Source organism: Sabethes cyaneus, chromosome 1, assembly GCF_943734655.1.
Source record: "Sabethes cyaneus chromosome 1, idSabCyanKW18_F2, whole genome shotgun sequence".
In the NCBI taxonomy this organism is placed as follows: Eukaryota; Metazoa; Arthropoda; class Insecta; order Diptera; family Culicidae; genus Sabethes; species Sabethes cyaneus.
This window is the reverse complement of record NC_071353.1, coordinates 17,946,082-17,973,914: the sequence shown is the minus strand read 5'-3', so window position 1 is coordinate 17,973,914 and position 27,833 is coordinate 17,946,082. Positions and strand designations below refer to the sequence as shown.

General features: G+C 43.7%; 2 protein-coding genes across 2 annotated transcripts; both read left to right on the top strand.

The window, feature by feature from the left end:
- The first annotated feature begins 1,088 nt into the window (after window positions 1–1,088).
- On the top strand, window positions 1,089–10,148 carry LOC128736254 (4-hydroxybutyrate coenzyme A transferase). The gene is made up of 4 exons (XM_053830736.1): window positions 1,089–1,645; window positions 8,280–9,077; window positions 9,142–9,408; window positions 9,475–10,148. Exons 1-4 carry the CDS (start codon window positions 1,474–1,476, stop codon window positions 9,660–9,662), a joined length of 1,425 nt encoding a protein of 474 aa, XP_053686711.1. The 5' UTR covers window positions 1,089–1,473; the 3' UTR covers window positions 9,663–10,148.
- Window positions 10,149–13,651: 3,503 nt separating this feature from the next.
- On the top strand, window positions 13,652–18,970 carry LOC128745446 (uncharacterized). The gene has a single exon (XM_053842521.1). It carries the CDS (start codon window positions 13,652–13,654, stop codon window positions 18,968–18,970), a length of 5,319 nt encoding a protein of 1,772 aa, XP_053698496.1.
- Window positions 18,971–27,833: the final 8,863 nt, after the last annotated feature.

The following is a 27,833-nucleotide window of genomic DNA, read 5'->3' as shown; positions in this document are numbered from 1 at the left end:
GGAGTCGACAAGATGGCCTATTTTCGGCTTCACGCAACGCTAATTTTCCAAAAATCACCGTGGAATCTCGACACTATCCACGACCGTCCAAAACCAAAATTTTTCACTTCCTGAAATGTTGGTATCCACTAAGGAAAAGAAAAACGAAAACTCCCCCACAAATCACTCGAAAACTGCGTAAAAGCTGTGTAAAAGGAACCGAATTATAAGCCTTCGTATCAAAATCATACACGAATTACTACACTCACTGTAACTGTATAGCTATACTACCCGGAATAAAGGTTTGCGATACCAAAGTTAAAATATTTGCTCTATCGCAAAGCAACTGAGAGCTTTCGTTGAATTGGAGCTTTTTTGAATGAATCGTTACGGAACGTTATGAATCGTGACGTGAACGTGACTCTCCACAAATTATTTGAACGCGCTTGTATTTTCAATTCGTTAAGTTGTATGCAATCCATTTTCAATGACTTCTCATTATAAAATTATAAAACAATTTAGGATGCATACAATATTTACCTATAATTCAATAAATCAATTTTATGTTCATGCTCTTTTTCACCATTTTCAAAGTTATTAAATGCTGTCAAATCTCGCAACACTGGCGTTCGCTGCGCGCTACCAAAAAAGCTCCCGCGTTGTTTTGTTTCTCTCTTCTCTCAAACCAAAGTCTCGAACGCTCAAACCGCTCAAACCCGAACTCGTGCGGCCAGTCTCAAAAAAAGGTCTCTTTAATTTATATTTACCCGTTTGTAAAATATTGCTCTTCCGGTTGAAAATCGTATCGACGTGCGACATTCGTTTCATCATCGACATTAATTCTTTTATACCAAACATGTTTTGAAAAAAACTGCACTTATGGGAGAGTTGTTGGCGTCAAGAGCATTGTTAGGCTGTATGATATTCTATCGAAAGAAACGTGCAAATAGGTTAAAAATAACCATTTTCCATTCCTGTTTTTTGTGTTTTTTGTTTTTGAGTTTTGCATGATGGCAACTCTGCTAATATTTTCTAACGCTTTGCACAGAGCGCAATCCACAACCCGAATGACAGTCTCTCCCATCGCATTATCTGTTTCAGGCGGGTGCGCTTGTGGAGTGTATTGTTCAATTCCTTTGCGTGCAACATTTTCTGCCGCGGCATTGGTCACTTTTCTGACTACATTTGTGTGTGTTTTATAGAAAAAATAAAACTCGGTAATAAATATTGAGGTAGTAGTTATATTTCACTGTGGCAAAAGGAGACGATTCACTCGGTCGTGGAGGTTACTTTTGAAACTTGTGTGCGGTGATCGTTCGTTTAGTTCACTTCCTGGCCTGTCTGTACGTTCCAGCAAGTTGTGGCACTAAATCATCGTTGATTGAATCAAGTTCAATTCAATCTAGTGTTGTTGGAGGACCAGAAAAGACGAACAGGAGGCGATAGTATTCCACTACCGAATTAGAAGCAAAGGATTCCACCCGCAGAGGAAAGATGATGAGCAAATTGGCATTTCGGTTCGCTCCCCGGCTAGGGAAGTCGGCTTCTTCCGCGGCCGGTTCCCAGGTGAACACCTACTTCACGTACTCCAACCAAATTTCACAGCCGCTGGAACGGAAACCCACCTACACCACGGCCGAGGAAGCGGTCAAAGTCATCAAGTCAGGTTAGTAATCTGGAAGTACACAACATTCACATTGCGTAGTCGTTTGGGAAGCAAACACACGTCAAGGTTTCGCAAAATCGTTACGCAATCGATTTTCTGGCGATTTTTTTATCACAAAATGTTCCTGAATGGCGTAGGGGATGCTGCTGCATCGGCTGATTTTGCGTGAGAACAAAGGTCAGTCATCTGGATTTTTCGATTTGACCAGTCACGATACTTCGAAATGTTCTACTTTACTTATCAGTCGGGCTCAAAGGTTAGTAGGCTGATAATTTTGACTTTTGTCCGATTGAGCAAAGGTCTTTTGCCTTCGTGGCGGCGTCATGTTATGATCTAGCAGGCGAACAAAATCGATAGGAAGAGTAAGGGCCCCATAACACATTGTATGTTTATAGCCATGGTTTAAAGCGTTTTAAAATAGACGCAAAACGATATGCAACGGCGCCGCGGTCCGGCAAAATAGAAGAACATTGGCAGGTTCATGAACTTGACACAAACGGTCAATAGGTACTCTAATTTTCGCTAGCGAATAAATATGCCAACGAAAGGTAAAAGTCGATCCTGAGCTAATTTATGAGCTGTAATCTAGTTCCCTTGTCGAACATTGTCAATAAAATAGATTAGCATTTACCATATCTCGTAAGGGGAAAGTGTATTAGCTGTGACGCAACCTGAGCATATTTACATATATGAAGTCAACAGTCAACATGATTATCAATCAAATCTAATATGGGGGAGTAAAACCTTTCTGGAAGTTGTGTTTGCGATACCGAACGACATTGAAATTGCTAAGATTTATTCTAATATACCAATACTGGGTTTACAGTAACTGGTTTGTTATGTAATTCCATGGAACAAATGCCGTATCCATAAGAAATATTAGTAACATTCATAGAAATGCAATTGTAGATCTTTCATGCAATTTGTAGTGAAATGCTTTGGCGTCGTCCCAGTTTGATTAGTGGCATCGATAGACAAGGATTGTTAGGCGTGAATGCCAACTAATTGCAACGGAAAAGCTTTGCAAATTGTGCTAACCAACCGGCAAAATTTTAGCGAGATTGTGAAGAAATATGATAATGAACGCATAGGCACAGATAGGCCAGACTCGCATGTACCTGTTTTGTTCCGCTCGTGTCTATCGCGCTAATTTTATCATGTGCGTCAAGCGAGAAAGCATCCCAGAAGAATTTTTGAACTATTTTCATCTCAATATAATTAAGTTGCAGTAAAAAATAATCACTAGTTAGTCACAAAACTATAAACAATATGTAACCAAAGAAGAGGGGTTTCAAAAATATTTAATTCAATCAATTGTTACTTCTCCACCTTAACCCTGCTTAAGACTATCAAGATATTTTAGCGTTTTATTTTCCCGACAAAATCGGCTCTGACATGCGCGTGCTGTCATCAATGTGCAGTAATATAAGCAATGACGTGGGTAGAGTTTTTGTTAAAAGGGGAGCAACCTCTACAGCATCCTCTTCTCTGCACTTCAAGCTGATTACTATAGGTATATGACGTCAAAATATTTCAGATGTTCCAACCTTACTCCCCTCTGGCTACGCCTTTGGGTACACGCGTAGAATATAGCCAAGGTCAAGGCCCCCGCTCCGCATGTGGACGAACGCTTTTTCACCAGTCTGGTATAAGAAAAATGTTTGGTATCAGAAATCATGTGCCTGAAGAGATGATTACGTGTTGAATATTTTTCGTTTGCAAAAAACTGGTGGCGCAACGATTATACCATTGCATGTAAACAGAAAGTATCTCAATAGAATCTTATCATACACAGTATGATAATGTTATCCGATTACATTGAGTAACTACAAGCTTGTAGTACTTCACAATGCTTAGTCAGTGCCATCTGAATGAGTCGAGCTAAATCCCTAAAAAGCCTATCCTTCCTAACGAATCATTTTTTTAGTTTACCAATATTCATCATGCAAAATAGAAGCAGAATGAGCTGCGCTGCTGATTACTAACTAATGACTTAATGAGCATGCTACTATGCTAGTCATATACGTGCTAAATCAACTATACGTGAACATCTACCGGATAGACATATAGGACAGTTAAGCACCTTACAAATTATCAGCGAAACGTGCAAAGCTAAAAGTGCAAAGTGGAGGCATGTCATACTAGAGCTACAGCTGTAAATGTAATGGCATTTAGTTGCCTTCCAAGTTAACACAACCTGACGAAGATGAATTGAAATTTATCAATTATCAAATGAATTTCACACTGAGGTTGTTGCAGAAGGGTCAAGAGGGTTTGGGCGTATTATAAGAATCTTTTATAAGTATTAATTAATTCCGCGGCATCAGCTTTAACTCACGTGATGGTTTGTTTGTTCGAAGAGCTTCTTATAAATTTTGTTTCAAACCTTCAGAAGTTTCCTCTTAGCGATTTTGATTAATTACACTAAGCATACAACACTAAAGTGAACGGCAGATAATTCGCGAACACGGACTTCTGCCTTAGTAGTGCGATGTACGTTTCGGGGACTTTCTCGAGTCTTTCTACGTCCAATATCCGTGAGTTTGGCTACGACCCCGAGGATGGTGGTGTGTTCGACCAATGGTTCCAGAAACACAGACTTTTTCCTAAAGGCCGGCGCTAAACTAGACGATGTAGCTAAGGTCCATCTTCTACTACAAAGCTTGAGTGTGAGTTTTGCCGACGCATCACCGGGAGTTTTCTTTCGAGGATACTGTGAAGGAATTGAAGCAAATGTTCGGAATAAGGAGCACCATGTTCAGCAAACTATACCAACTTTGACTTTGACTTTGCTTCCAACTTTCGAAGTGCAGTCAGACGGACTATGCAACGTATGTAGCGGCAATGACAAGCGTTGTGAGATTTTTGAGTTGAACCGTATCACAAACTTCACCAGACAGACTACTTGCCAAGCTGGAATCTGAGAGAGAACGCGCATGCAAACTGAAGACCCTCATCAACGAATGTCAACGTTTGCAGAAATGTTGAAACATGACACCGCGCTGCAAGAAAAGAAATCATAGACAACCGCATCAGACGGTGCCATCAAGCAGAAGAAGCAGGTATCCAATCCATTTGTTCTACAGTCGGTATCCAATCAATTTGTTCAATCTCAACTGGATTGAACTCTTCGAGCTTTGGCCGCAACCACTGTATTGTCAGCTATCTGCAACCAGGTACGTTCAGTTTCCATTCAACCTCCGATTCAGCAGTACAAGGCGGCGTTACCGAACGTGTTCGAGTTACTCTGACTTTGCAAGAAGACGAAAGTCAAGTTATCCCTCAAGGAAGTCGCACGTTCCGTGTTCAAGCCAAAGCGTCCAGCAACCTTAACATCTGTAGTAAAGGTTGATGCCGAAATCACACTTTATTGCACCTGTCAATTTTCTCAATGGCCCGCTCTGGACTGAACGCTGCTCTAGCTAGAGCAAAACAGTTACCCGTAAGCGGTTCCGGATGACATCTTCACCAAACACAACGGTTGCAAAGTCTTCAGCATCAACGACATGTCGGATGCGTATCTTCAAGTTGAAGTAGACGACGAGTCGAAGCAACTGTTAACAATCAACGCCCATCGAGGACTCTATCGCTTCTACAGATTGGCGCCAGGTGTGAATCTGCCCCTACAGTTTTCCAACAGCTGATACGAGACGGCTTGATAGCTGAGCTCAACGGCGCCGAATCATTCCTGGAATGACATTATGGCATTCAGTGAAACTAAGTTTGAGCATCATCGACGTCTTACGGCACTTTTCAAGGGGCTGGAAGAGCACAGATTCCATCTTCGGGAAGAGAAATGCAGCATTCTTCAAAGGCAGATCAAATATCTATGCCATATCGTCAATGCCAATGATTTGCGCCCAGATCCAGGCAAAGTTGAAACAATATCCAAGATGCCAGAACCAACCGATGTCACCAATCTTTGTTCCTCCTTGTGTGCTGTCAACTTTTACTCGAAGTTCGTGCGTCAAATGCATCAGCTTCGACATGCACTCTTGAAGGAATGTCCAGTTCCATTGGTCCTCAACATGGCAGCAGTCATTTGAAAAGATCAAGCAATTGCTACAATCAAATTTGCTGCTCACTATGTATGTATGTATGTTTGTATATATGTATAGGAGTAGCCACCATCACCTCAAGCGTTTCCCATTGTATGCAAGTAGAATTACTGCAGAATCTTATTTATCTACCTAGCCACTTTCATGTCAATGCTGTTCGTGAAAGACCAAAAGGGGTTAGATCGATTTATAAGCAATGTCGCTTATATGACTCCACGGGAATATAAGACACTCCTTCCAACATAGACTTCCGATTTCTGGATACATAACTTCGTCGTGCAAAGTTATCTTGCGTGATGATTTGCGTGCTAGAAGGGCGCGTCAAAATCCTCTCCAACCTTATATGGCTTGGGCTGGTTACCACATCCCTCATCCAGTCTTCGATTGATTCGATACCCTGACGCTCCTTTTCCCCTTATGGTATATGGCAATGTAATAAAATATGTGTTACATGAATATACATTATATCAAGATATATGGACAAATATAGAACAATCTCACCAGCAGTCCTTTGAATGGAATAGAGTTGCATTCTTTGAGTTTACATGAGTGCTTCCATTATTAATTTAATTTTTTCTCTGGTATCCATGAGCATTATTTAAATTTTCTTTGGTCCGACTTTTCACTGTACAGTAGGAGGTGCTTGCTTCATGAGCTAAACGAAACAAATGAGTAAAATAACTTATGTTCAGCTTACCTACTAACAAGGGTGTGTGGCTCAGCTGTCATCCAAACCTGCAGTTTTGTGATCAGGTAGCCGGGAACCACCCATCAACGCACCTACTATTTTGGCTACTCAATAGAGCATTACCGGGTAAGGCCACATGGAGGCGCTAGGTAGGGGCATGGGATGGCTGGAGCTATGTTGGACGCTTCCTCATTTGCCTTCCCCATTTCATATAAACTTGCTGCTCACTAACTATGACCCGAATCTGGAAATCATCGCGGCAGACGCATCGAAAACTGGTATTAGTGCAGTCGCTTTACATTTCCTGATGGTTCCATAAAGGTAGTCGCACATGCTTCGCGTTCGCTGACTCCCCGGACAAAGCAAAAAGATTCGTACAAAATCTCTGGGATTCCTGGAATCGTGTATAGGAATTCTGCATAAGATTCGTTCAGAATGCCTTGCTTATAGAACCAGGATTCTTGTATGAGAATCTATAACTATAACTCGGTAAAAAAATTCCCTTTACTATGAAATAGGAATCCTCGGGATTCCGAAAAAGGAATCCAGTATGCGTTAGTAAGGGTCAAGTGGATACATAAGGAAGGCAAAGGACTGGTGTTTGGAGTCACAAAGTTCCACCAGATTGTTCTGGGTCGGAAATTCACGATGCAAACCGACAACCAACCTTTGATGAGAATCTTTGGTTTAAAAAGAGGTATTCCGCCGCATACTGCAAACCGCATACTACGGTGGGTGCTAAACCTCCTATGCTACGACTTCGAAATCGAATACAAGTTGGCCAAAGGCAACACTCAAGTGTCCAGTCCTAAGGCAAGTGATATCCTAAGGGAAGTCCTAAGGGAAGTGATGAATATTACACTTAAATCTAGAACAAAACTACTGCTGCATCTTGTCTTCTGCTAAAGGCACGTCGAGAAACGTGTCGAAAGTCAAATAATTCCTCGACCAGCGTGAAGGTGTGGATGCATATCGTCAGTGGTTCACCGTACATGGTCCGATGGAATCTGATTGTCAGTAAATCCGATGAGCAAAGCTGAATTCTACTTGTTGAATCTTTCAACGATTCTCTAATGTCTAAAAATACAAAAGCTGGCATCGATCTACGTAATGGAGAACTTTATTAGGTAGACGCCAGGGTAGATGTCAAGGTCAGGAAATGAAAAATCACGAACGCACAAGAGACAAAGAGATTGTTCCTACTTCAAAATGTTACGACAATGCATGATGAAAGTTTGTCACTATTGCATGAAAGTTAGGATGTCACACTGTGTCGGCAGCGGCACTATTTGGTAGTTACCAGGGTAACGTTGGTAACTTTTGTACGCCAGACTTTTGGTCGAAGCAAGTTGGTCTTTTTGTTAAGGTTTTTGCTGTTTGTCCCTTTTGTTCAAGTTGCTGATAAAGTATTGTCTTTAACCAGCCGACTGGCGACAAAGACATATTTTATTGTATACCTGTATCACCAACAACAAGCGCTCGTGACAGTAAGTGCAGATACTAGCGAAATCCATTAAATTAGTCGTTGTTGAAAACCCGTCATCTGTCTACACGGTTAATGTTGGTGTTAGCTCCAGATACCCCCCGACTGATAAGCAACATAATTGAAACTTAAAGTGAGTCTTTAGAACTTGAAGTCGAGCCGTATCTCGTGTTCTGGAAATAAGGAGGGAGAGATGTTACGTTGACGATTACCAAATATCGGTTTCTTATAAGTAGATCCGGCTTAATTTATAATCAATACACTTTGACAATTCGATTGGAACAGCGTGATGCAACGTTGCCATACTTTATATGGTAGGGCTTTAATTTCCCTGCCCACGTAATTGTTTGAATGTAACCTATAGTTGTACATGAACTAATGTGTAAACTCTCGTGTTTTTTACAGGCAACACCGTGTTCGCCTCTGGCGCCGCGTCCACCCCTATCCATGTACTGAACGCGATGACCTCCCATGGCAAGGAGAACAACCTGCGTGACATTACCGTGGTTCACATGCATACCGAAGGGCCAGCATCCTACTGCGCTCCGGAGCTGAAGGATATTTTCCGCTCCAAGTCCACGTTCATGGGTGGAAACGTGCGCGCAGCCGTTGCCGAGGGTCGTGGTGATTCCATTCCGATCTTTCTGCACGAGATCCCGATCCTATTCCGTCGCAAGCTGATCCAACCGGACGTGGCTATCGTCTCGGTCTCGCCCCCTGATGAGCATGGTTACGCTACCCTCGGTACCAGTGTCGATTGTGTCCGTGCGGCGCTCGAAAATTCCAAGGTCATCATCGCCCAAGTCAACAAGCAGATGCCACGAACGTTCGGAGATTCCATAATCCATGAATCGCATTTTGACTTCGCGGTCAATGTTGATATCCCACTGCCGGAGCACGGAGGCAAGGGTATGAGTGACGTCGAGACGAAAATCGGCAAACTTATTGCCGAGAATCTAGTCGAGGACGGCGCAACGCTGCAGATGGGCATTGGCAACATTCCAGATGCAGTTTTGAACGCATTACACAATCATAAGGATCTCGGAATCCATTCGGAGATGTTCGCCGGAGGTGTTGTCGATCTAGTCAAGAAGGGCTGCGTCACTAATGATAAGAAAACGTACCACCGAGGCCGCATTGTCGGTTCCTTTTTGATTGGAACGAAAAAGCTGTACGATTTCGTTGACAACAATCCATTTATCGGTAAATGATTCTTGTTGGTAGACTACTTTAGGTTTTGGTTTTGATATTTCGTTTTTTATTACAGAAATGTTGGAGATCAACTACGTTAACAACGTTGGAATTGTTGCACGTAATCCCAAGATGACCGCTATCAACTCTGCCATCGAGGTAGATCTGACCGGTCAGGTATGTGCTGATTCTATCGGAACTCGCATGTACTCCGGTTTCGGTGGACAGGTTGATTTCATTCGCGGTGCTGCCGAAGGATTCGATGGAAAGGGCAAACCGATCATAGCTCTGCCTTCTGTTACCAACAAGGGACAGAGTAAAATTGTTCCAACCTTGAAACTCGGTACGTTTTTCTCAGTTCCGTTAACTTGAAGGTTGACGCGCTAATTTGCATTGATACTTCTTTTAGGAGCCGGTGTCGTGACATCTCGTGCTCACGTCCACTACGTTGTTACGGAGCACGGTATTGCCAATCTTTTCGGCAAAACACTACGTCAACGTGCGTACGAGCTGATTCAGATTGCCCATCCGGATCACCGTGAAGCATTGGAAAAAGCTGCATTTGAACGGCTGAAGACTATGCCGTCGCCAAACTAAGCGACCTAATTTAGTTAATGCTTTGTTCCCCATTGGATGTTACATTTTTTTATGGTTTGACCAAAATTGTTCAGAAAAATTCTTGTTTTACTTCGTTCTAAGGCCAGATAGTGGGTAAGCAATGTCGAAGAGAAAATTTTCAACAAAACCGCAGCAGAAAGCGTACTAAATTCCCACAAACTAGCAGTTTCACTTTAAATCAGTAGGACTATTATCATATAGCGGAAAACTGAAATCATGTGTTTCGTTGACGAACCACGTAAACGTACTAAACAATAGTCACCTAAAATTAGGCTAACGAAACTGATCGCATCAAGTGAACCATCTATCTCCGAAATGTGCATTGTGTAATTTGTAAGGCCGGCAGCGAAACCTAACGGTAACGCTGCGCAATAATTAGCACATGGTCACGCACCACTGTATAAGAAGCCTTAAGCAGTAAAAGAAAAAAATAAATAATTGCTATTGTATCACTAGTATGCTCAAGTAGGTTGTCAACTTATCTCATTGATTCCCCCTCCATCCGTATGTTGCAATGAGAAACGTGAGTAACGTAACGAGAGCTAATTGTCTTGACTCTAGGTATATACTCATATTGTGGTCAGAATCAAACCTTTTGCTATATACGATACCACATGTCAAACGGAATTCAGAATAGAAATTTAATCAGAATGTAAAATCGACTCGAATGATACAGTTGAGTAGTAGTCTCTATACTATCCTACTGAAATTGTGATGTACACCTAATTAGGGATGTAGTGAGCGCGAGTCGCATTACGAGAGACAGAGCACAGAAAAAAGTCTCTTTCGAAGAAGAGTTTGCTTTACACAAGGGGCTAAAAATCTTGAACTAACAGATGTTCACCTAAAGTACCGGTGGTGCACGCCACACGAACACTCCCTCTTCTCATCCGAGGCAAGCTTTAGTGTGGTCCTGGATGAGAGCTGGTCACGAACGTAGCCAGAAAATACTCTTTACTAATCTAACGCTTTACGCTAACGCAGTCAATTTTTGAAAGCATCCTTGAAAATGACGATTGCTTGAATCAATAACTTTTCTTGTCAACGGCCACGCCAACAGAAGGAATTCCAAAGAATTGGAACTAGAAATTTGTTTATTTGTACACAAAATATCAACAGGTCTTGTGACCCAAATGACAGACTTAACCTAAAAATTACGTTTTATTGTTGAAAAGTGATTTTTCAGCACTTTTCGGCTGACGTCAAAGTCGAAGCTGGAACGAAAACGGTTAAAATGGCGTTGTAGACCGGTAATCATGGTAAAGTGTGCTGTAGTTAGTATGTCGATGCGGCACACAGAGAGGGCCTATTGCGCAAGAGGGTCTAGATCAATGAGTCTACAGCGTTGTTCGCAGCTCGGCATTTGGAAGGGGTTATTCCACGCAAGTGTCCGAAGAGCAAAACGAATGAATATCTGTTGCGCTGACTCGAATTGGTTATGTTCATTTTGATAGAAGGGACTCCAAACTGGTTGGCAGGGTATGAAATGGGGAAGGCAAACGAGAAAGCGACCAATATAGCTCTTGACTGAAGACACATAGTAGAATTAAATTGGATAAGTTTTCTTATTTTTTATTTTTTTTTATTTTTAATATAGCTCTTGCCATCTCAAGCCGCTACCCAGCGCCTCCACGCGGTTATACTCGGTAATGTTTTATTGAGTAGCTAAACTGACCCGGTTGCCTGATTTCAAAACTGCGATTTTGGGCAGATGGCTAAGCCACACGCCCAGGTAAACCTAATATGTTATTCTAATTGTTTGTTTTGTTTTAGTTTATCAAGCACCTGCTTCTGTACGGTGAAAACTTTGGCCGTGACAAGTTTAAATAATGCACATGGATATCAGAAGGAAAAATTAAATTAATTATTGGGTATTAGATGCACTGATGGCAACTCAAATGACGCAATTATATTTCATTCGACGGATTGCTGGTGAGATTGTTCTATCTTTGCCTATATATGCCATTTTATTTCATTTTTACGCTTATATATTCATATCGTATATTACTGGGCACATGAACACCTATGACGATTGCGTGAGTTTTTGCAAACTACTAATGTGCCCATTTCTACAGGGTATGAAATGGCGAAAGGCAAATGATGAGTGTCCAACATAGCTCTGGCCATCCTAAGCCTAGGTAGGCTTCCACGTGGCCATACCCGGTAATGCTCTATTGAGTAGCCAAGCTAGGAGATGCGATGCCGAGTGGTTCCCGGCTGCCTGATCTCAAAACCGCGGTTTTGGGCAAACGGTCTTGCTAATGGTAATTAGTAATTAGGTAAGCCTGATATAAGTTATTTTAATTATTTCTTTTGTTTTAGCTTATGAAGCATCTCATGCTATATAGTGAAAACTTTGGCCAAAACGAGTTTTAATACTGCACATGGATACCAGAAGAAAAAATTGAATTGATTATTGGAAGCACTTATGGAAACTCAAAGGACGCAACACTATTTCATTCGAAGGACTGCTGGTGGGATTGTTCTATTTTTGCCCATATATACCTACAACATTTCGTCTTAATATCTTATTATTAATAGTATTATTATTATATATGTAGAAGGCTGGATGATGGAGTGGATTGCCAACCTAAATCCTTAAGGTCTGAAGCAAATGTGCCAGTTCCCAATTCTTACAAACAAATCATCACGTGGGTTAAAGTTGGTACAGCGAAATTGATTATTATATCCCAAGTAACAATGTCAGTTTTATTATACTTTTATTGAGGTTTTCATGACCAATTTTGTTTATAAATACCACAATAAGAGCGTTATAAAACCCAGATTGTTACTTGGGATGGAAGGATGCTGGAAGGCGATTCTTATAACCCCGGAATGCGCACAACTGGCTCTGCTTGTGGGTCCGCCCAATTCATTTTGGTCCTTCTACAACAGCTTTAGTGTGAAATTCATTTGACAATCAAATTTGAATCTACTGTTGTAAGTCTACCCACATACACTGGCAGGACCTTGAACTGATGGTGGATTCCCCCTCCCCCATACATACATACATTGTATCACGTAGTGTCGGAGTTCAAGCTAAATGTTTCGAGCACCCCTACAAACGGCAGCACCGATAACGGCTATCACTCACGATCATTGTCGATCGTCAGTAACCCATCTTACAATCATCGCTATTAATCACACGATCTTGAGCTGATCCACCTTCAGTTCCCATCTGTGTGTGGTATTGATCACTCGAGCAGGCGACCACGTCGAGAAAATTTATATACAATTTATTATATTATAGTTTAATTAAATAAAGTTGAAAGTTTAGTACAGTGTATAGTTAACTATATTAAGCCGGTTTTAATATATACTGTGCCGAACATCTTGGCCATCTTGGCGACGGATTTAACCCAAGGAACCCAAGGATTCCCGAGAACCGTTGGCATCCTAATCAGGCTAGGTGCCAAGGACTAAACTGCGACCGGTGGGTAGGTAGGAACCAGTCTAGCTATCGAACAAGCTGGTCCTTCGAACCGGATGGTTTAGGAAAACCATCCGGCAGGACGCTCACGGGATACAGACCGCCATCGCAGTTTCCCAACCCAAACCTATTGTTCTTTCGGAGACGCCATCTTTGATAGCGTCGGTTTCACTTTGGCGCCAACAAAGGAGTAATTATTAGAAATACAAGGCATATTACTTGTCTTAAATAGGTGAGTGTATTTCCAAGCAAATAAATCCTATCTCCCGGTACTGCTCGTGGTCTTTTATTGGACTAGGTAAATCGACGTTGAAATCCAACCCATCGCTCGATCCATCGCCACACAGGAATCCAACTTTGTATTGCTGCCAAATCATTACTTCATCGGCGGCATCCCACACTCCAGGTAGCTGATAGTTCGAGGAGCAACTTTAAAAAATAATAAGGCTCACATTAAGAGCTATCAGGTGATTAGCTCTCCAATCAATATTGTTTTCTAAAGCATCGCTACCTAGGTCTTGTTTTTAAGGGATCCATCATGCCAAAGAAAACGTGTTCCCTGCGGACTTTACAAGTACGGCTCCGGGGACTAAAAACGACCTTCAACAACCTGTACGTGTTTATGGAGAAATTTACCCCCGATACGAAGCAGTCGGAACTCGCCGTACGACTAAACAAGCTGGACAGCCTTTGGGACAACATCAACGAAGCCTTCAACGAGATCGAATCGCATGAAGAATCACCCGACGATCCAGAAGCCTTCGTGAAAGATCGGATCGAATTTGAAAACCGATTTTATACCTTAAAATCATTTCTACAAGATAAAATCGTGCCTGCTCAAGATAGTCTCTCCGCTTCCGCCGAATTGAATCAGTCCATACGCCCCACCGATAGTGCAACCCCTAGTAATGCCAGCCACGTAAGATTACCCCAGATTACGCTTCCCAAGTTTAGCGGCAAGCTAGACGAGTGGCTCACTTTCCGTGATTTGTATACTTCATTGATCCACTGGCAAGTGGATCTCCCTGCAGTTGAAAAATTCCACTACCTTCGCAGTCAACTGGAGGGTGAAGCCTTAGCCGTAATTGATACACTACCCTTAACAGCGGCTAACTATACCGTCGCATGGGAACTCCTAACCAAACGGTACACCAACTCTAAGTTTCTTCGCAAGCGTCAAGTACAGGCACTTTTCGAGCTGCCAACGGTTAAAAGGGAATCATCAGCAGAGCTTCATTCTCTTTTAGACTCATTCGAGAAAATCGTAAAGTCTTTAGATCAAGTTACTCCGGAAAAGGCCGATTATAAAGATATGTTGCTGATCTATGTACTTAGCACTCGTTTGGACAGTTCCACCAGAAGAAGTTGGGAGGAACACTCTTCTAATCGGGACATGGATACTCTAAAAGAGTTAACGGAATTTTTACAGCGTCGTATACAAATTTTAGAATCACTTCCCAATAAGGCCTCGGAACAGAAACCGGACCCGGTGCAGAGCAAGCTGCCGAAAAGGATCACCCCGATTAAATCCTGCAATGCTACATTTCAGTCTCCAGTATCCAGTAAATGCGTAGCGTGTCCAGAATCCCACCTACTATATCAATGCCCGCAGTTCCTGAAAATGTCAGTGACGGAAAGAGATGCCATTCTACGAACAAACTCATTATGCCGAAATTGCTTTCGACGCGGCCACCAAGCAAAAGAATGTGCGTCAAGGTTCTCTTGCCGTCAGTGTAGAGGAAAGCACCACACACTCGTTTGTTTCAAGGGAAAACCATCCGAATCTAAATCGAACGACAAACCTGAACCCATCTCTCCATCATCAGAGTCGAAGGGAGACTCGATAAATTCCAAGTCGGTTAATTTGGCAACCACCAGTTCGGTAAAATGTAATACAACCACAGCTTCTACAACAGGCGTACTTCTTCTTACAGCAGTCGTCGTATTGAAGGATGAAAGCGGTCGCAAGATTCATGCGAGAGCATTGTTGGACAGCGCAGCAGAATGCAACTTGATGAGCAGACGGATGAGGAATATGTTGCAGGTTAAGGAGAGACGCAGTTCGGTAGAGGTCGTTGGCATCCAAGGAGTAGCATCCAAGGTTCAAGGTAAAATTACAGTCCTCGTACAGTCCCGAGTGACGGACTACAGCCAATCCATGGAAATTTATGTCTTACCAAAAATATCAGCCCACGTGTCTTCAGCGGTGATTGACACTAGCAACTGGAATATACCGAAGGGGGTTCAATTGGCGGACCCAAACCTGTTTAAGGGAGAAAGGATCGATTTGCTACTAGGAGCCGAGTCATTTTTCGAATTCTTTACATCTGGTTGTCGCATTCGTTTAGGTGAAAATTTACCATTATTAATTGACTCCGTCTTCGGATGGGTCCTAACAGGCAGATACTCGGTAAACGGTTCGATCCAATCTGTTTTATGTGATGCCGCTACCCATGTGTCTATATCCAGTCGGTTAGATGACTTGCTGGAACGGTTTTGGAAAAGCGAGGAGGTTGGTTTGGAAAATAATTACTCGCCTCAGGAAGCCAAATGTGAGGACCACTTTACTCGTACCACAAAGCGATCTGCATCTGGACGGTATGAGGTATCATTACCTAAGAACGAAGAAATCATCGCAGAATTAGGTAGTTCGAGATCGATTGCAGAGAGAAGATATTACCAGATAGAGCGACGGTTGGCTCGCGATGAAAACCTACGTGAGCAATATTGCAATTTTATGAGGGAGTATCAAGCTTTGGGGCACATGCGCTTGGTTTCAGAGACGACAGGGGAAGGCAACCGGTGCTACCTCCCACACCATCCAGTCGTGAAGGAAGAAAGCACGACGACAAAGCTAAGGGTCGTCTTCGACGCATCTGCTCGAACAACGTCAGGATTTTCCCTAAACGATGGATTGCTTGCTGGTCCTGTGATTCAGAATGATTTGCGTGCTATAATACTGCGAAGCCGCACCCGTCAGATCATGCTAGTAGCTGACATAGAAAAGATGTTTAGGCAGATCGACATCTGTCCCGAGGATCGTTGCCTGCAGTCAATACTCTGGAGGTCAAACCCACATCAACCGTTAGCCACATATGAGTTATCCACCGTAACATACGGTACCAAACCTGCACCGTTCCTAGCAACCAGAACGCTAATACAACTTGCAACAGATGAAGCCGAACGGTTTTCCTTGGCCGCCAAGGCAGTGAAAGAAGATTTTTATATGGATGATGCCATCACGGGAGCTGATGACCCAACCACTGCTAAGGAGCTTCGGATTCAACTACAAGAATTGATGCAGAGCGGAGGGTTCGTTCTGAGAAAATTTGCGTCGAATTGTGAAGCAGTATTGGAAGATTTGCCTGCCGAAAATCGGTCAGTTTATTCAACTGATGGTATTCATCTGGACCCCAATTCGACAGTTAAAACGTTAGGTTTAGTGTGGATGCCTAACACGGATGTATTTCGGTTTAAATTTCGAATCCAATCTATCACAAGCGATACGGTTCTGACCAAAAAAAGGATTCTTTCCGAAATCGCTTCTCTCTTTGATCCCTTAGGACTAATCGGAGCGGTGATTACCAAGGCCAAGATTTTTATGCAGTCTCTTTGGTGTTTGCGAGACGAAGACAACAAAGCATTGGCATGGGATGCCAAGCTTCCAAGCAACTTGGAAAACGAATGGTTAAGTTTTCACCAACAACTTCCTGCCCTCAACGATCTACGCATCGAACGGTTGGCCACTTTACCGAACCCAATTAGTGTTCAGTTACATTTATTTTCAGACGCATCGGAGAAGGCTTTTGGCGTATGCGCCTATCTACGAACTGAGGACGCCAGAGGGGAGGTCAAAATCACATTGCTATCTTCGAAATCAAAGGTTGCACCTTTAAAAACCCAATCTATTCCTAGGCTGGAATTATGCGGAGCACTACTCGCTACGGATTTATATACCAAAATCAAAACAGCTATTCATTTCACAGGAGATACCTATTTTTGGGTGGATTCTGCTATCGTTTTATACTGGTTGCGAGCACCACCGGCGACATGGACAACGTTTGTTTCCAATCGCGTTTCAAAAATTCAAATAGCAACGGAAAACTGCCATTGGGCACATGTACCTGGAGAACAAAACCCAGCTGATTTAATCTCGCGGGGAATCTGGCCAGAAGAGATAATCAACAACCAGGTTTGGTGGAAGGGACCTGATTGGCTTCAATCGACACCAGATAACTGGCCTAAACTATTACCACCTACTTCGGAGGGATTAACAGAAGAGCGGAGGCGTGTGGCATGCGTGGCAGCTGCACCAGAACAACCAGATTTCTTTACTTTATTAGTCTCACGATTGTCCAATTACACCGATCTGATTCGCACAACAGCCTATTGTTTGCGATTCATACACAATATGAAGGCAAACCTTGGACATCGACGATCAACGGATTACCTCATGACTGAGGAATTGCAGCAGGCAGAAGTATTAATTCTATGCAGAGTACAACGAGAAGCCTTTCCATCGGAGGTCAATGCACTAACAAGGAAAGAAGGTGTCTCGCGATCATCACCCCTACGTTGGTATAATGCGTTTATTGCTAACAACGGTCTGCTACGGGTAGGCGGAAGGATAAGTCAGTCTTCACAATCCGAAGACATGATCCATCCAATCGTACTCCCTTCTCGTCACACAGTTACCAAACAACTAATGCGCTATTATCATCATCGTTTGCTGCACGCTGGACCACAATTGATGCTCAGTACTATTCGTCTTCGCTATTGGCCCCTGGGGGGACGAAATTTAGCAAGGGAAATTTATCATCAATGTGTGCGTTGCTACCGCACGAAACCAAGGGCGGTTCGCCAGTTTATGGCTGATCTTCCTGTACCTAGGGTGACACTGACAAGGCCATTTGCGACGACAGGCGTGGACTATTTCGGGCCTATATATGTGCGGACGGGCTATCGGATGCGAGCAACTAAGGCATACGTTTCGGTCTTCGTTTGCTTTTCGACCAAAGCGGTGCATTTGGAACTGGTCAGCGATTTGTCAACATCGCGTTTCTTACAGGCGTTGCGGAGGTTCGTGTCGCGTCGAGGAGTATGCGGGAAAATCTACTCTGATAACGGCACAAATTTTGTGGGTGCCAAGAATCAAATGGCGGAACTTCTACAGAGATTGAAGAGCAAGGAGCATCACGAGGCGTCAGCGAGGGAATGCGCAGAAAACGGTACGGCATGGCAGTTCATACCACCCGGCGGGCCTCACTTCGGGGGCTTGTGGGAAGCCGCGGTACGGTCAGCAAAGGTACATCTACTTCGCGTACTGGGAGACACGGTGGTTTCCTATGAAGACATGACGACGCTCCTGGTACAAGTGGAAGGTTGCCTAAATTCGAGGCCCCTTACGCCTCTTTCCGAGGATCCAGGCGACTTGCAGGCTTTAACCCCTGGACATTTTTTAGTGGGCTCAGCTCTAAAGGCCTTACCGGAAGAGGATTTATCGGAGGTATCGGAGAAGGGACTCCGGAACCAATGGGAGATTACACAACACCGATACCAACACTTTTGGAATAGATGGAGACAGGAATATTTAACCCAGCTTCAGGCACGAACCAAGTGGTGGCAGCCACCTGTTGACGTCAACGTGGGTAGTCTAGTTGTCATCCGAGAAGATAAGATCCCGCCAATGCAGTGGAGAATGGGACGCATAACGGCAACACATCCCGGCCCAGATGGCATCGTAAGGGTGGTTACTCTGCGGACGACGAATGGTGTCATCAAGCGACCGGTTTCTAAAATTTGCATTTTGCCCATACCCATCATTGCTGAGACAACAGTAGGAGACAAGGATGACTGAAACTGCGGTCGTTTCAGAGGGGCGAGGATGTCGGAGTTCAAGCTAAATGTTTCGAGCACCCCTACAAACGGCAGCACCGATAACGGCTATCACTCACGATCATTGTCGATCGTCAGTAACCCATCTTACAATCATCGCTATTAATCACACGATCTTGAGCTGATCCACCTTCAGTTCCCATCTGTGTGTGGTATTGATCACTCGAGCAGGCGACCACGTCGAGAAAATTTATATACAATTTATTATATTATAGTTTAATTAAATAAAGTTGAAAGTTTAGTACAGTGTATAGTTAACTATATTAAGCCGGTTTTAATATATACTGTGCCGAACATCTTGGCCATCTTGGCGACGGATTTAACCCAAGGAACCCAAGGATTCCCGAGAACCGTTGGCATCCTAATCAGGCTAGGTGCCAAGGACTAAACTGCGATCGGTGGGTAGGTAGGAACCAGTCTAGCTATCGAACACGTAGGTTGTCATGTAATCTATTGGATTCACCTTCCAGAATCAAACCTCAAGTTCGCTTCGAGACAGACACTGTTCGAACCATCACTAACTTGGAAAACAGATGCAAAAAAAAAAATCTACCAAAGAAGAGTTTGCTTTATGCTAGGGTAAAAAGCTAGAATTAATAGATATTCACCTAAACTACCGTTGTTGCACATGCCTCACAAACGAACACCCTCATGTCATCCGATCTCGAAGAGATCCGACGAGAAATCGGTCAGCCGATGAATAATAGAGCCGCAGGAAAGGACCGAATATTCCGCTCCGTATATGCTTGAATGTTGTTAGTTTGTGTTGTTTAGGTGTGTAGCCGTACTGGGGCAACACTACCGAGTCTCGTGATGGGGCTGCCATCTTATAGTGCCGAGACTCACTACCTCCTTCCCGGTTAGTATACGACCTTAGTTTCCACCGGGGTTGGTTACCCGATCTCCGCTAAGGTTGCTCGTATTCCGGCTGGTACCACGAGGAGGTCGGGATCGGAGTGGCTGGATAAGAGGCTAACGACCACTATGGGATCTATATTCCACATTATCCAGCCGTTTACCGACCGCATTATCCAGCCGTTTACGGTTTTCCTGACAAACTGACGCGACTGATCAGAGCTACATTGGATCGAGTGATGTGATTCGTACGCATCTCTGGGACACTCTCGAGTCCCTTCGAGACGCGACGAGGGTTGAGACAAGGTGACGGTCTATCCTGCATGCTGTTCAACATTGCTCTTGAGGGGGTGATCCGACGAGCGGGCATCGAAACGAGAGGCACGATTTTTACCAAGAGTAGCCAACTTCTAGGCTTTGCAGATGACTTCGATATCATTGCCAGGAACTTTGCGACGGCGGAGGCAATCTACGCCAGACTGAAAGTGGAGTCTAGGAGAATTGGGCTAAAAATAAATGCGTCGAAGACCAAATACATGAAAGGAAGAAGCTCAAAGGAAACAAATGCGTGCCTCCCACGGACGGTAACCGTTGACGGCGACGACCTAGAAGTGGTAGAGGAGTTCGTGTGTTTGGGATCGCTGGTGACCGCGGACAACAACACTAGTAAGGAGATCCAGCGGCGCATCCAAGCGGGAAATCGGGCCTACTTTGCCCTTCGTAAAACGCTACGATCAGGAAGCATACGCCGCCGCACGAAGCTAACAATGTACAAAACCATTATTAGACCGGTAGTTCTTTATGGACTTGAAGCCGTGACGCTGCTTACGGAGGACATACGCGCCCTTGCCGTGTTTGAGCGGAAAGTGCTGCGGACGATATTTGGCGGAGTACAAACTGAAAGCGGAGAGTGGCGGAGGCGTATGAATCACGAGCTACAGGCACTGCTTGGGGAGACTCCTATCGTACATCTAGCGAAAGTTAGCAGGCTACGGTGGGCCGGACACGTCGTAAGGATGCCGGACGACAGTGCGACGAAAATAGTCCTCTTCAACAACCCCACCGGCACCAGGAACAGGGGAGCCCAACGTGCACGATGGCTCGACCAGGTCGAAAACGATTTGCGACTTCTGAGACGACTAGGAAATTGGCGACGAGTGGCCCAAGACCGAGTTGAATGGAGACGAGTGCTTGAAACAGCACGAGCCACCCCGGCTCTATGCTGCTGAAGAAGAAGAAGGAAAGGACCGACTCCCGGTAGAACTCTACAAAAATGGCAAAGAACAACTACCTAATAACGACACTTCAATGGATAATTTAAAGGATTTGGGAGGAGACGAAACTCCCGGAGGAATGGATGGAAGGTGTGGTTTGTCCCATCTGCAAAAAGGACGGTCGGATCGGTTCCTGTAATTTCATAGAGCAGTGTCAGACGGGCTTGATGAGCGTCTGTGCTACTACGGATCAAAATTGTCCGACAAATTCTCCAGAAATGTCGGGAGTACAACGTGTCCACTCACATTTTCGTGCATTTCAGGGCAGTATACGATGCTGTTCGGAGGAACCGCTATTTGAAATTCAGGTAGGAATTAAAGGTATGAAATCCAACAGTGCGCCAGGGATAGGTTGTGTTTCAGTCAAGATACTCAATGCTGACCCATCTTTATCAGCCCAGATGGTGCATGAATTATTCAACAATATATAAGAAACCGCAACTTTTCCGGTGGACTGATTGCACGGCATATTGGTCAAAGTCTCTGAAAAAGGATTCCCTTACTGAATGCGGTAAATGGCGTGGCATCATGTTGCTCTAAATTACTCTTAAAGTACTCTATAAGGTAACCCGCAACCGGATCCAAGAGAAGATCGACGGTAACGCTACTCTCCGGCGGCAGCAAGCTGGACTTCGGGCAGGCCGATCATGTGTAGACCATATCGCAACGCTCCGTATTATATTGGAGCAGATCAACGAATCCCAAGACTCTTCTGTTGGGTTGGCTTTGAAAAAGCGTTTGATCGACTAAACCACGAAAACATCTGGGTCGCGCTGAGGCATGGTGGAGTTTCAGATAAACACAGTCGAGGCGTTCTCGCGCCACGTGTTGCACAATGGCATCTTGTCCGACCTTGACCGACATCTTTAACGAGTGGAGCAGGCCTCAACATACATTCTGGAGCCTGGCTGCGAACACTAGCGAAGTAAAGTTTCAAGCAGTTTGTTTTCATTGGTGATTTTTATAATTTGCTGCACAGTGGCTATACTATAGCAGTCGCACAACAGATAGGCGTGGCCGCGTTCACGTTAATTAATCCCGGGAAGATTGAAATTAACCAGAATTAGCAAATCGTCAGTGGTGGAGCGGAGACCGATGTCATATGAGCAGTGGTTGGAGAATGCGCGAAAAAGTGATCATTTGAATCGATGAACATCCCTCATGAACATACACTATTCGTCTGCCTCGCCGATAATGTACGCATCAGCTCTGAATTTTATCACGAACAGAAACTCAATGTGAACATCAGAATTCGTTCAAAAATTGAATATTGAACATTGAGTGTGTTCGATTTATCGGATATAGAATGCCCGGAGACGCCGGAAAGTATTCAAAATAATATTACCATGAAAAGGGAATAGTTTAACCCATTATGACCCGGGTATACCTAAATTTGGACCAAATGAAGTGAAACTCTGTAATCTATTATATTATGGCTGGGGTGGCTATGTGGCGGGAAACGCAAAATCGTCATTTGGAATGCTTTCAAGGCCAAAATATCGCAGGTTAAATATTTTATAGGCTCAGTTTCAAACAAACAAATCACAAAGTTTTTTACAGATTTTTTATCGAATTTTGTGATAGACTTTCATATAAATACTAATTTACATGTCAGGTAATGTTTTGTCACTAAATGTAGACTTTTTCATGCGTTTTGGAGACAAACATTTTTACGCCATTTTTTCAACTTTTTTTCCGCCATTTGTCACAACTTTGCACTGGTAAAAATACAGATGAAATGACAAAAACTGACAAATTATATCACACACACATCAGATTGATGTCTTATCTCTCTTGTAGTGATATATTAACAATGCTAACTATTGAAATTCAACAGTAAACAGGTTTTGAAGACGAGGTATGGTATATCATACGCTGGGTCATAATGGGTTAAAGTAGTGTTAGTGGCTTTACAAGCAGCAGAAAGCAGTAATTCGCACTTTTGCGTTGCTCACGATATTCGTATATTCAGCGATGCTATGAAGCGTGAGTGTCTGTTGTTCATTGTTATAGGCGAATTGAACCACTCGCGTAGTTGTTTTATCATGATAAAAACCGTTTGCCGATGCTCGGCGTATCTATTCATTTTGTGAGTTCTCCAACCTCTGCATATGAGCCTTGAGGAGCACGGCGTCCCTTACTCGATCCGGTGGGAAATAGACGGCGCACAGGCATAAAGATGCCTCCCATTTGGCTTCGAGGTATGACGCTGGCCTAATAAGGCAGTCGTCGTATGTTCGAATCTCGGCTGGGAGAGACTGTTAGAGTCAATAGGATCGTAGAAACTATGGCCCTGTAATTGTCCTGTACTCAAACAGCTGGCTGCGAAATTTGTCGTATTAAAACAGAAGGTTAAGTTTCGATAACGGAATGTAGCACCTAGGCTTTACTTTGTTTTACAGGCATAAAGAGCGATCGGATAATTTTGTAGCTACCCAAACTTGCTCAATAGGTAACTAATCGTTGTGCTCTTAGACAGAGGCCTTGAACTGCTATTAGAGGCCTTGGCGATCAACTGCTATTGCGCCCGTTGATTTTCGGCACACCTACGCCTACGAAACGTGGTGCGTCTCAGCGGAGACAACGCGAAAACTGCAGCTATTTATTAATCGGTGCCTGCGATTCATCATTGATTCGTGAATGATGGCCTGACAACTAGGAATCCAACGAGGAACGCCATCGTCGATGTCATCAAAGGCCGATAGCAATAGAAACTCGAGAACGTAGCTGGAAAGAACCGAATGAGGTCTGCAAAGAAGCACTCGACTGGAATCACTGGCGTCACAGCTTAGCCAAAGATGTCCAGACTATTGACGAGAGCCTGTCCTGACGACAGATGAAAGTCATGGCAGATATCCAACATTGCATCATTACTAGAAACCCTGGGACGGCGAAGGTAATCTATGCACTAATAAAAATGGATGCTAGGAATAGGAAAATTGGGTGTCAAATCAATGAGTCTAAAACTACATATATAGTGGGGAGAGGCTTCAGAGAAAGCAACGTTTGTCTCCCAGTGACGGTGACTAATGACGGCAATAACCTGGAAGTGGTTGATGAGTTCAAATATTTGGGATCTCTGGTCATCGTCGACTTCGGAGATTCAACGACGCATTGAAAGCTTACTTATCCCTCCAAAAAAATCAAAGGGGTTGTCTACAAGACACGACCGCATATATAGGTGACGCAGGACTACGTAAGTCTCTTTGTACAGTAATAGTAGCATGTATTCATGCTTGTAATCATTCGATTCTTCATGTATACATGCTATATGTAACATATATACATGCTACATGCGTTGTATGTAACATTTATCAAAGTAGTAACATTGCAAACGTTCAATTCTCAAAAGATTGTGCATTAGAAAACAATTTAACAAAATCAAGAACACAAACTATTGCTTTCCTGCTACCTTACTGAAATTAAAGATTGTTTTTATTATCCATGGTTTCCCACGTTGAAGGGATTTTACAAACTCAATCCTATTTTATCAACAGCACATCTTTTCACTACACTTCTAATGAAACGGCAAGCATGCGTATTCATAGAGTCATATTGTAACCGAACACTACAGCTGTAGCACATTTTTCCAACACAGATTTCAAAATCGCCAAGGTTTAATCGTCTCGCAGTAAAGAATTTGCGACCTATGGAGACAACGAACTTGTGTCATTTTTTCTGGCACACTTCCCTAACACAGACATCAAATTGGACTAGGTTTTATCGGGTTCGTAAGAAATCTGTTGGCACGAGGGGGCTGTGTCACTCTCTCTGGCGTACTTCCCAAGCACGGACATCAAAATGGTCTAGGTTGAACCGCGGTGTTAGGAAATCTTGTTGAAATGAGGGAGCTGTGTCTCTTGTTTTGGCTTACTTCCCAAGCACAGATATCAAATTAGTAGAGGTTCAGATCATCGTATAGAATCTTCCAACCAATCACGAAGCTTGAATTCTGGTAAAACATAGTTTCATTATTTTCAATTTTTCAATAGTTCAACATCAAGAATCCATACTTTTCTTCGTTTGAGTCAATTCTTAGAAGATTTTCCGATCGATTGGTGTAAGAATATTGAAAATCGATCGGAAAACCGCTGAGCTATTAGCGCTCAAAACCTTTCATTTTTCGTGACGCTCGCATTTTTCGATTTTTTGGAATGACACCCTATTTCAAAACTTGCCGTAAGACGTAGTCCTACGTCAAAACGCTACAGTTAATGAGCACACGCCGTCGCCGCACAAAGCTGGCGATGTACAAAACGGTAGTCGTGTGCGGACTCGAGAATGCAACTTTGCCTACGGAAGACTTCGTGCCCAATGATGGTCTAGCTTCTTAAAACTAGTGGTCAAGTGTATAAATAGTAATAAATTCACATAAATATAACTAAACGGATAGACAAGTTAAATAGCGGTTCAATCGTTCACGAAGAGTTTGGCGCGATAGATGGGAATTGAATATGAATGCTACTTTGTCACACGTCCTCTGGTATTTGCCGTAGTTCGTACGGGGGTATGACGTCCTCAGCATAGCAGTATTTCGAAGGGATCTAGGCTGCTCATTAAGGTCGATTCCTTCTAGAAGCTGAGGGCAATCTATTTTTCCTCGCAGAGTATCAGCGACTAGCAGGGCTTTAGATGTACAATCTCTCCGTGTACAGAGAGTATCTAGGTGGATCATCATACATCGATTTTCGTAGCTCGGTAAGTGATACGGATTTCACCAAGATTACACCTAGGTCTTTGATATGATCGACCCCCTCGATAGTGCTCGATAGCAGCGTGTAGTTGAAAATAACAGCATTTTTTTACGTGAGAAGGATATTACAGAGCACTTTGAGGGATTTACTACCATTCTGTTTAAGGTACATCAAGCACGAGGCGAAGACATCCAGCTGGCGTTGAAGAGCGCTGCAGTCTTCAGTTGAGCGGCATATGCCAATATGCGCCTACCCCAAGTCTTTCGAGTTTTGCGATTGCGATTACGTGATTGAGCTTATCAAAGGCGGCTGACAGGTCGGTATATACGACGTCGGTGTGCGTCATTGCAGACATGTTTTCGACGATGTGCGTAGTAAGGCACAGCAAATTAGTAGTAGTGGATCGACCAGGGAGGAATCCATGCTGATCCGCGTTCAAATATTGCTTGCAATGTGAGAAAAGTGGCTCCAAGACGATTAGCTCGAACAATTTCGAGATGGCACTCAACGATGTAATTTCCCGGTAATTGTCCACATCTTGCTTGTTGCCTTTTTGTGCACAGGAAACATATAAGCAGATTTCCAGCAAGACGGAAAAATACAGCTGGAGATGGACTTCTGGAATACGAGCTGTAGTGGTCTAGCCAAACAAGAGATGTGCTTCTTCAGGGGAGCGGACGGGATTCCATCTGGGCCGGGATTGAAGGAGGACTTCAGTTGCGTAGCGGCAATGAAGATCATCTTGGTGTTTATCCCCAGATTACTTAGAGTTTGACCGTACGGTGGGACATTCCTTGCGGCGCAGTCGACATCGTTACTGGTTAAACTTTCATGACTAAACAGGCTAGCAAACTTTTTAGCGAGTAAGCTCCATATGTCTGTAAAATTTGAGGCAGTTTCATCGCGATAGATTATTGAGGAGGGTAGCCCCCATTCCTTGCGTTGCTCGTTCACAAACTTCCAGAAACTGGGGTGCGACCTTAGTTTCCTCTGAATCCTACGTTGATATTGCTCAAAACAAACACGAGTGACTCGCTTGAACTCGTGATTTACTCTAACGTAGTGATGCTGTAGTGCGTGTAGAGCGGCTCTTTTCAGTGATTTGAGTTTTCGTCATTCCCTCGTTTGCCAAAGGGGCACATGATCCGAAACGACCGACTTTTTTCGGGACATGTTTATCAATGACATACGACAAAACATTTGATATGGTTTGGGTGGCTGTATCGGCATCATGATCGTTAATCATGTTATCCCAATCCATTGATAATAGGAAGGCTGCGATGCTGCGATGATCTGCTCTGCAAGAATCGTACGTAAGAGCAGCGGTGGTGGTGTCAAGATCGCTAGTATTGTTGTCTTCCACAGAGTACATCTTTAACTAAAGGCAGTGAAGCTGTTGAGAGGAATGGTGCGGCATCTTGTGTTGAATAGAAACAGAGGTCCAGACAGCGGTTATTTTTGTGACAGGCCGGTGGCATTGTACTGTCGAAAATACTGGTAGCACCTGTGTGGAGTACAGAAAGAGTTGGGTTGGGATACAGGAAACCGCCTTGTGATCGCTTGCACGTAATGTTAGGCAGATTGTAGTGCCCCAGTATCATAATCTGGTCGACTGGAGTAGTCCTCTCGATCACAGCGAAGACAGATTCGCAGTGCGCTTTGAAAAGAGCGATGTCACGAGTCCGGTCAGGGGCGATATACACAACGCTAGAAACAAGTTCCGGTCATGTAATGCAACTGATGAAATCCAGGTCTGCTCCAAACAGTCCCAATCCTTGTTGTCTATAGCAGTTGCTTTTAATCCCTGATGAACTGTTATCAGAACGCCCCCTCCAGTTGATTTCCGGCTGTTTTGCGGATTTCTGTCACAGCGAAAAACTTCATAGTCGCAGCCGAATACTTGACTGGAAAGTGTATGAGAATCGAGCCAGGTCTCGGTTAAGACGATGATATCATAGCTCGGATCTGAAACGGCTATATGATAGTCAGTGACACGAGAATT

What these genes read in the sequence shown, in the direction of transcription:
- LOC128745446 (XM_053842521.1), top strand. Translation starts at nt 13,652, where the DNA reads ATGCCAAAGAAAACGTGTTCCCTGCGGACTTTACAAGTACGGCTCCGG.
- LOC128736254 (XM_053830736.1), top strand. Translation starts at nt 1,474, where the DNA reads ATGATGAGCAAATTGGCATTTCGGTTCGCTCCCCGGCTAGGGAAGTCG. An exon ending in TGACAACAATCCATTTATCG is followed by an intron (nt 9,078 to 9,141) that starts GTAAATGATTCT and finishes TTTTTATTACAG; the next exon opens with AAATGTTGGAGATCAACTAC. An exon ending in TGTTCCAACCTTGAAACTCG is followed by an intron (nt 9,409 to 9,474) that starts GTACGTTTTTCT and finishes TACTTCTTTTAG; the next exon opens with GAGCCGGTGTCGTGACATCT.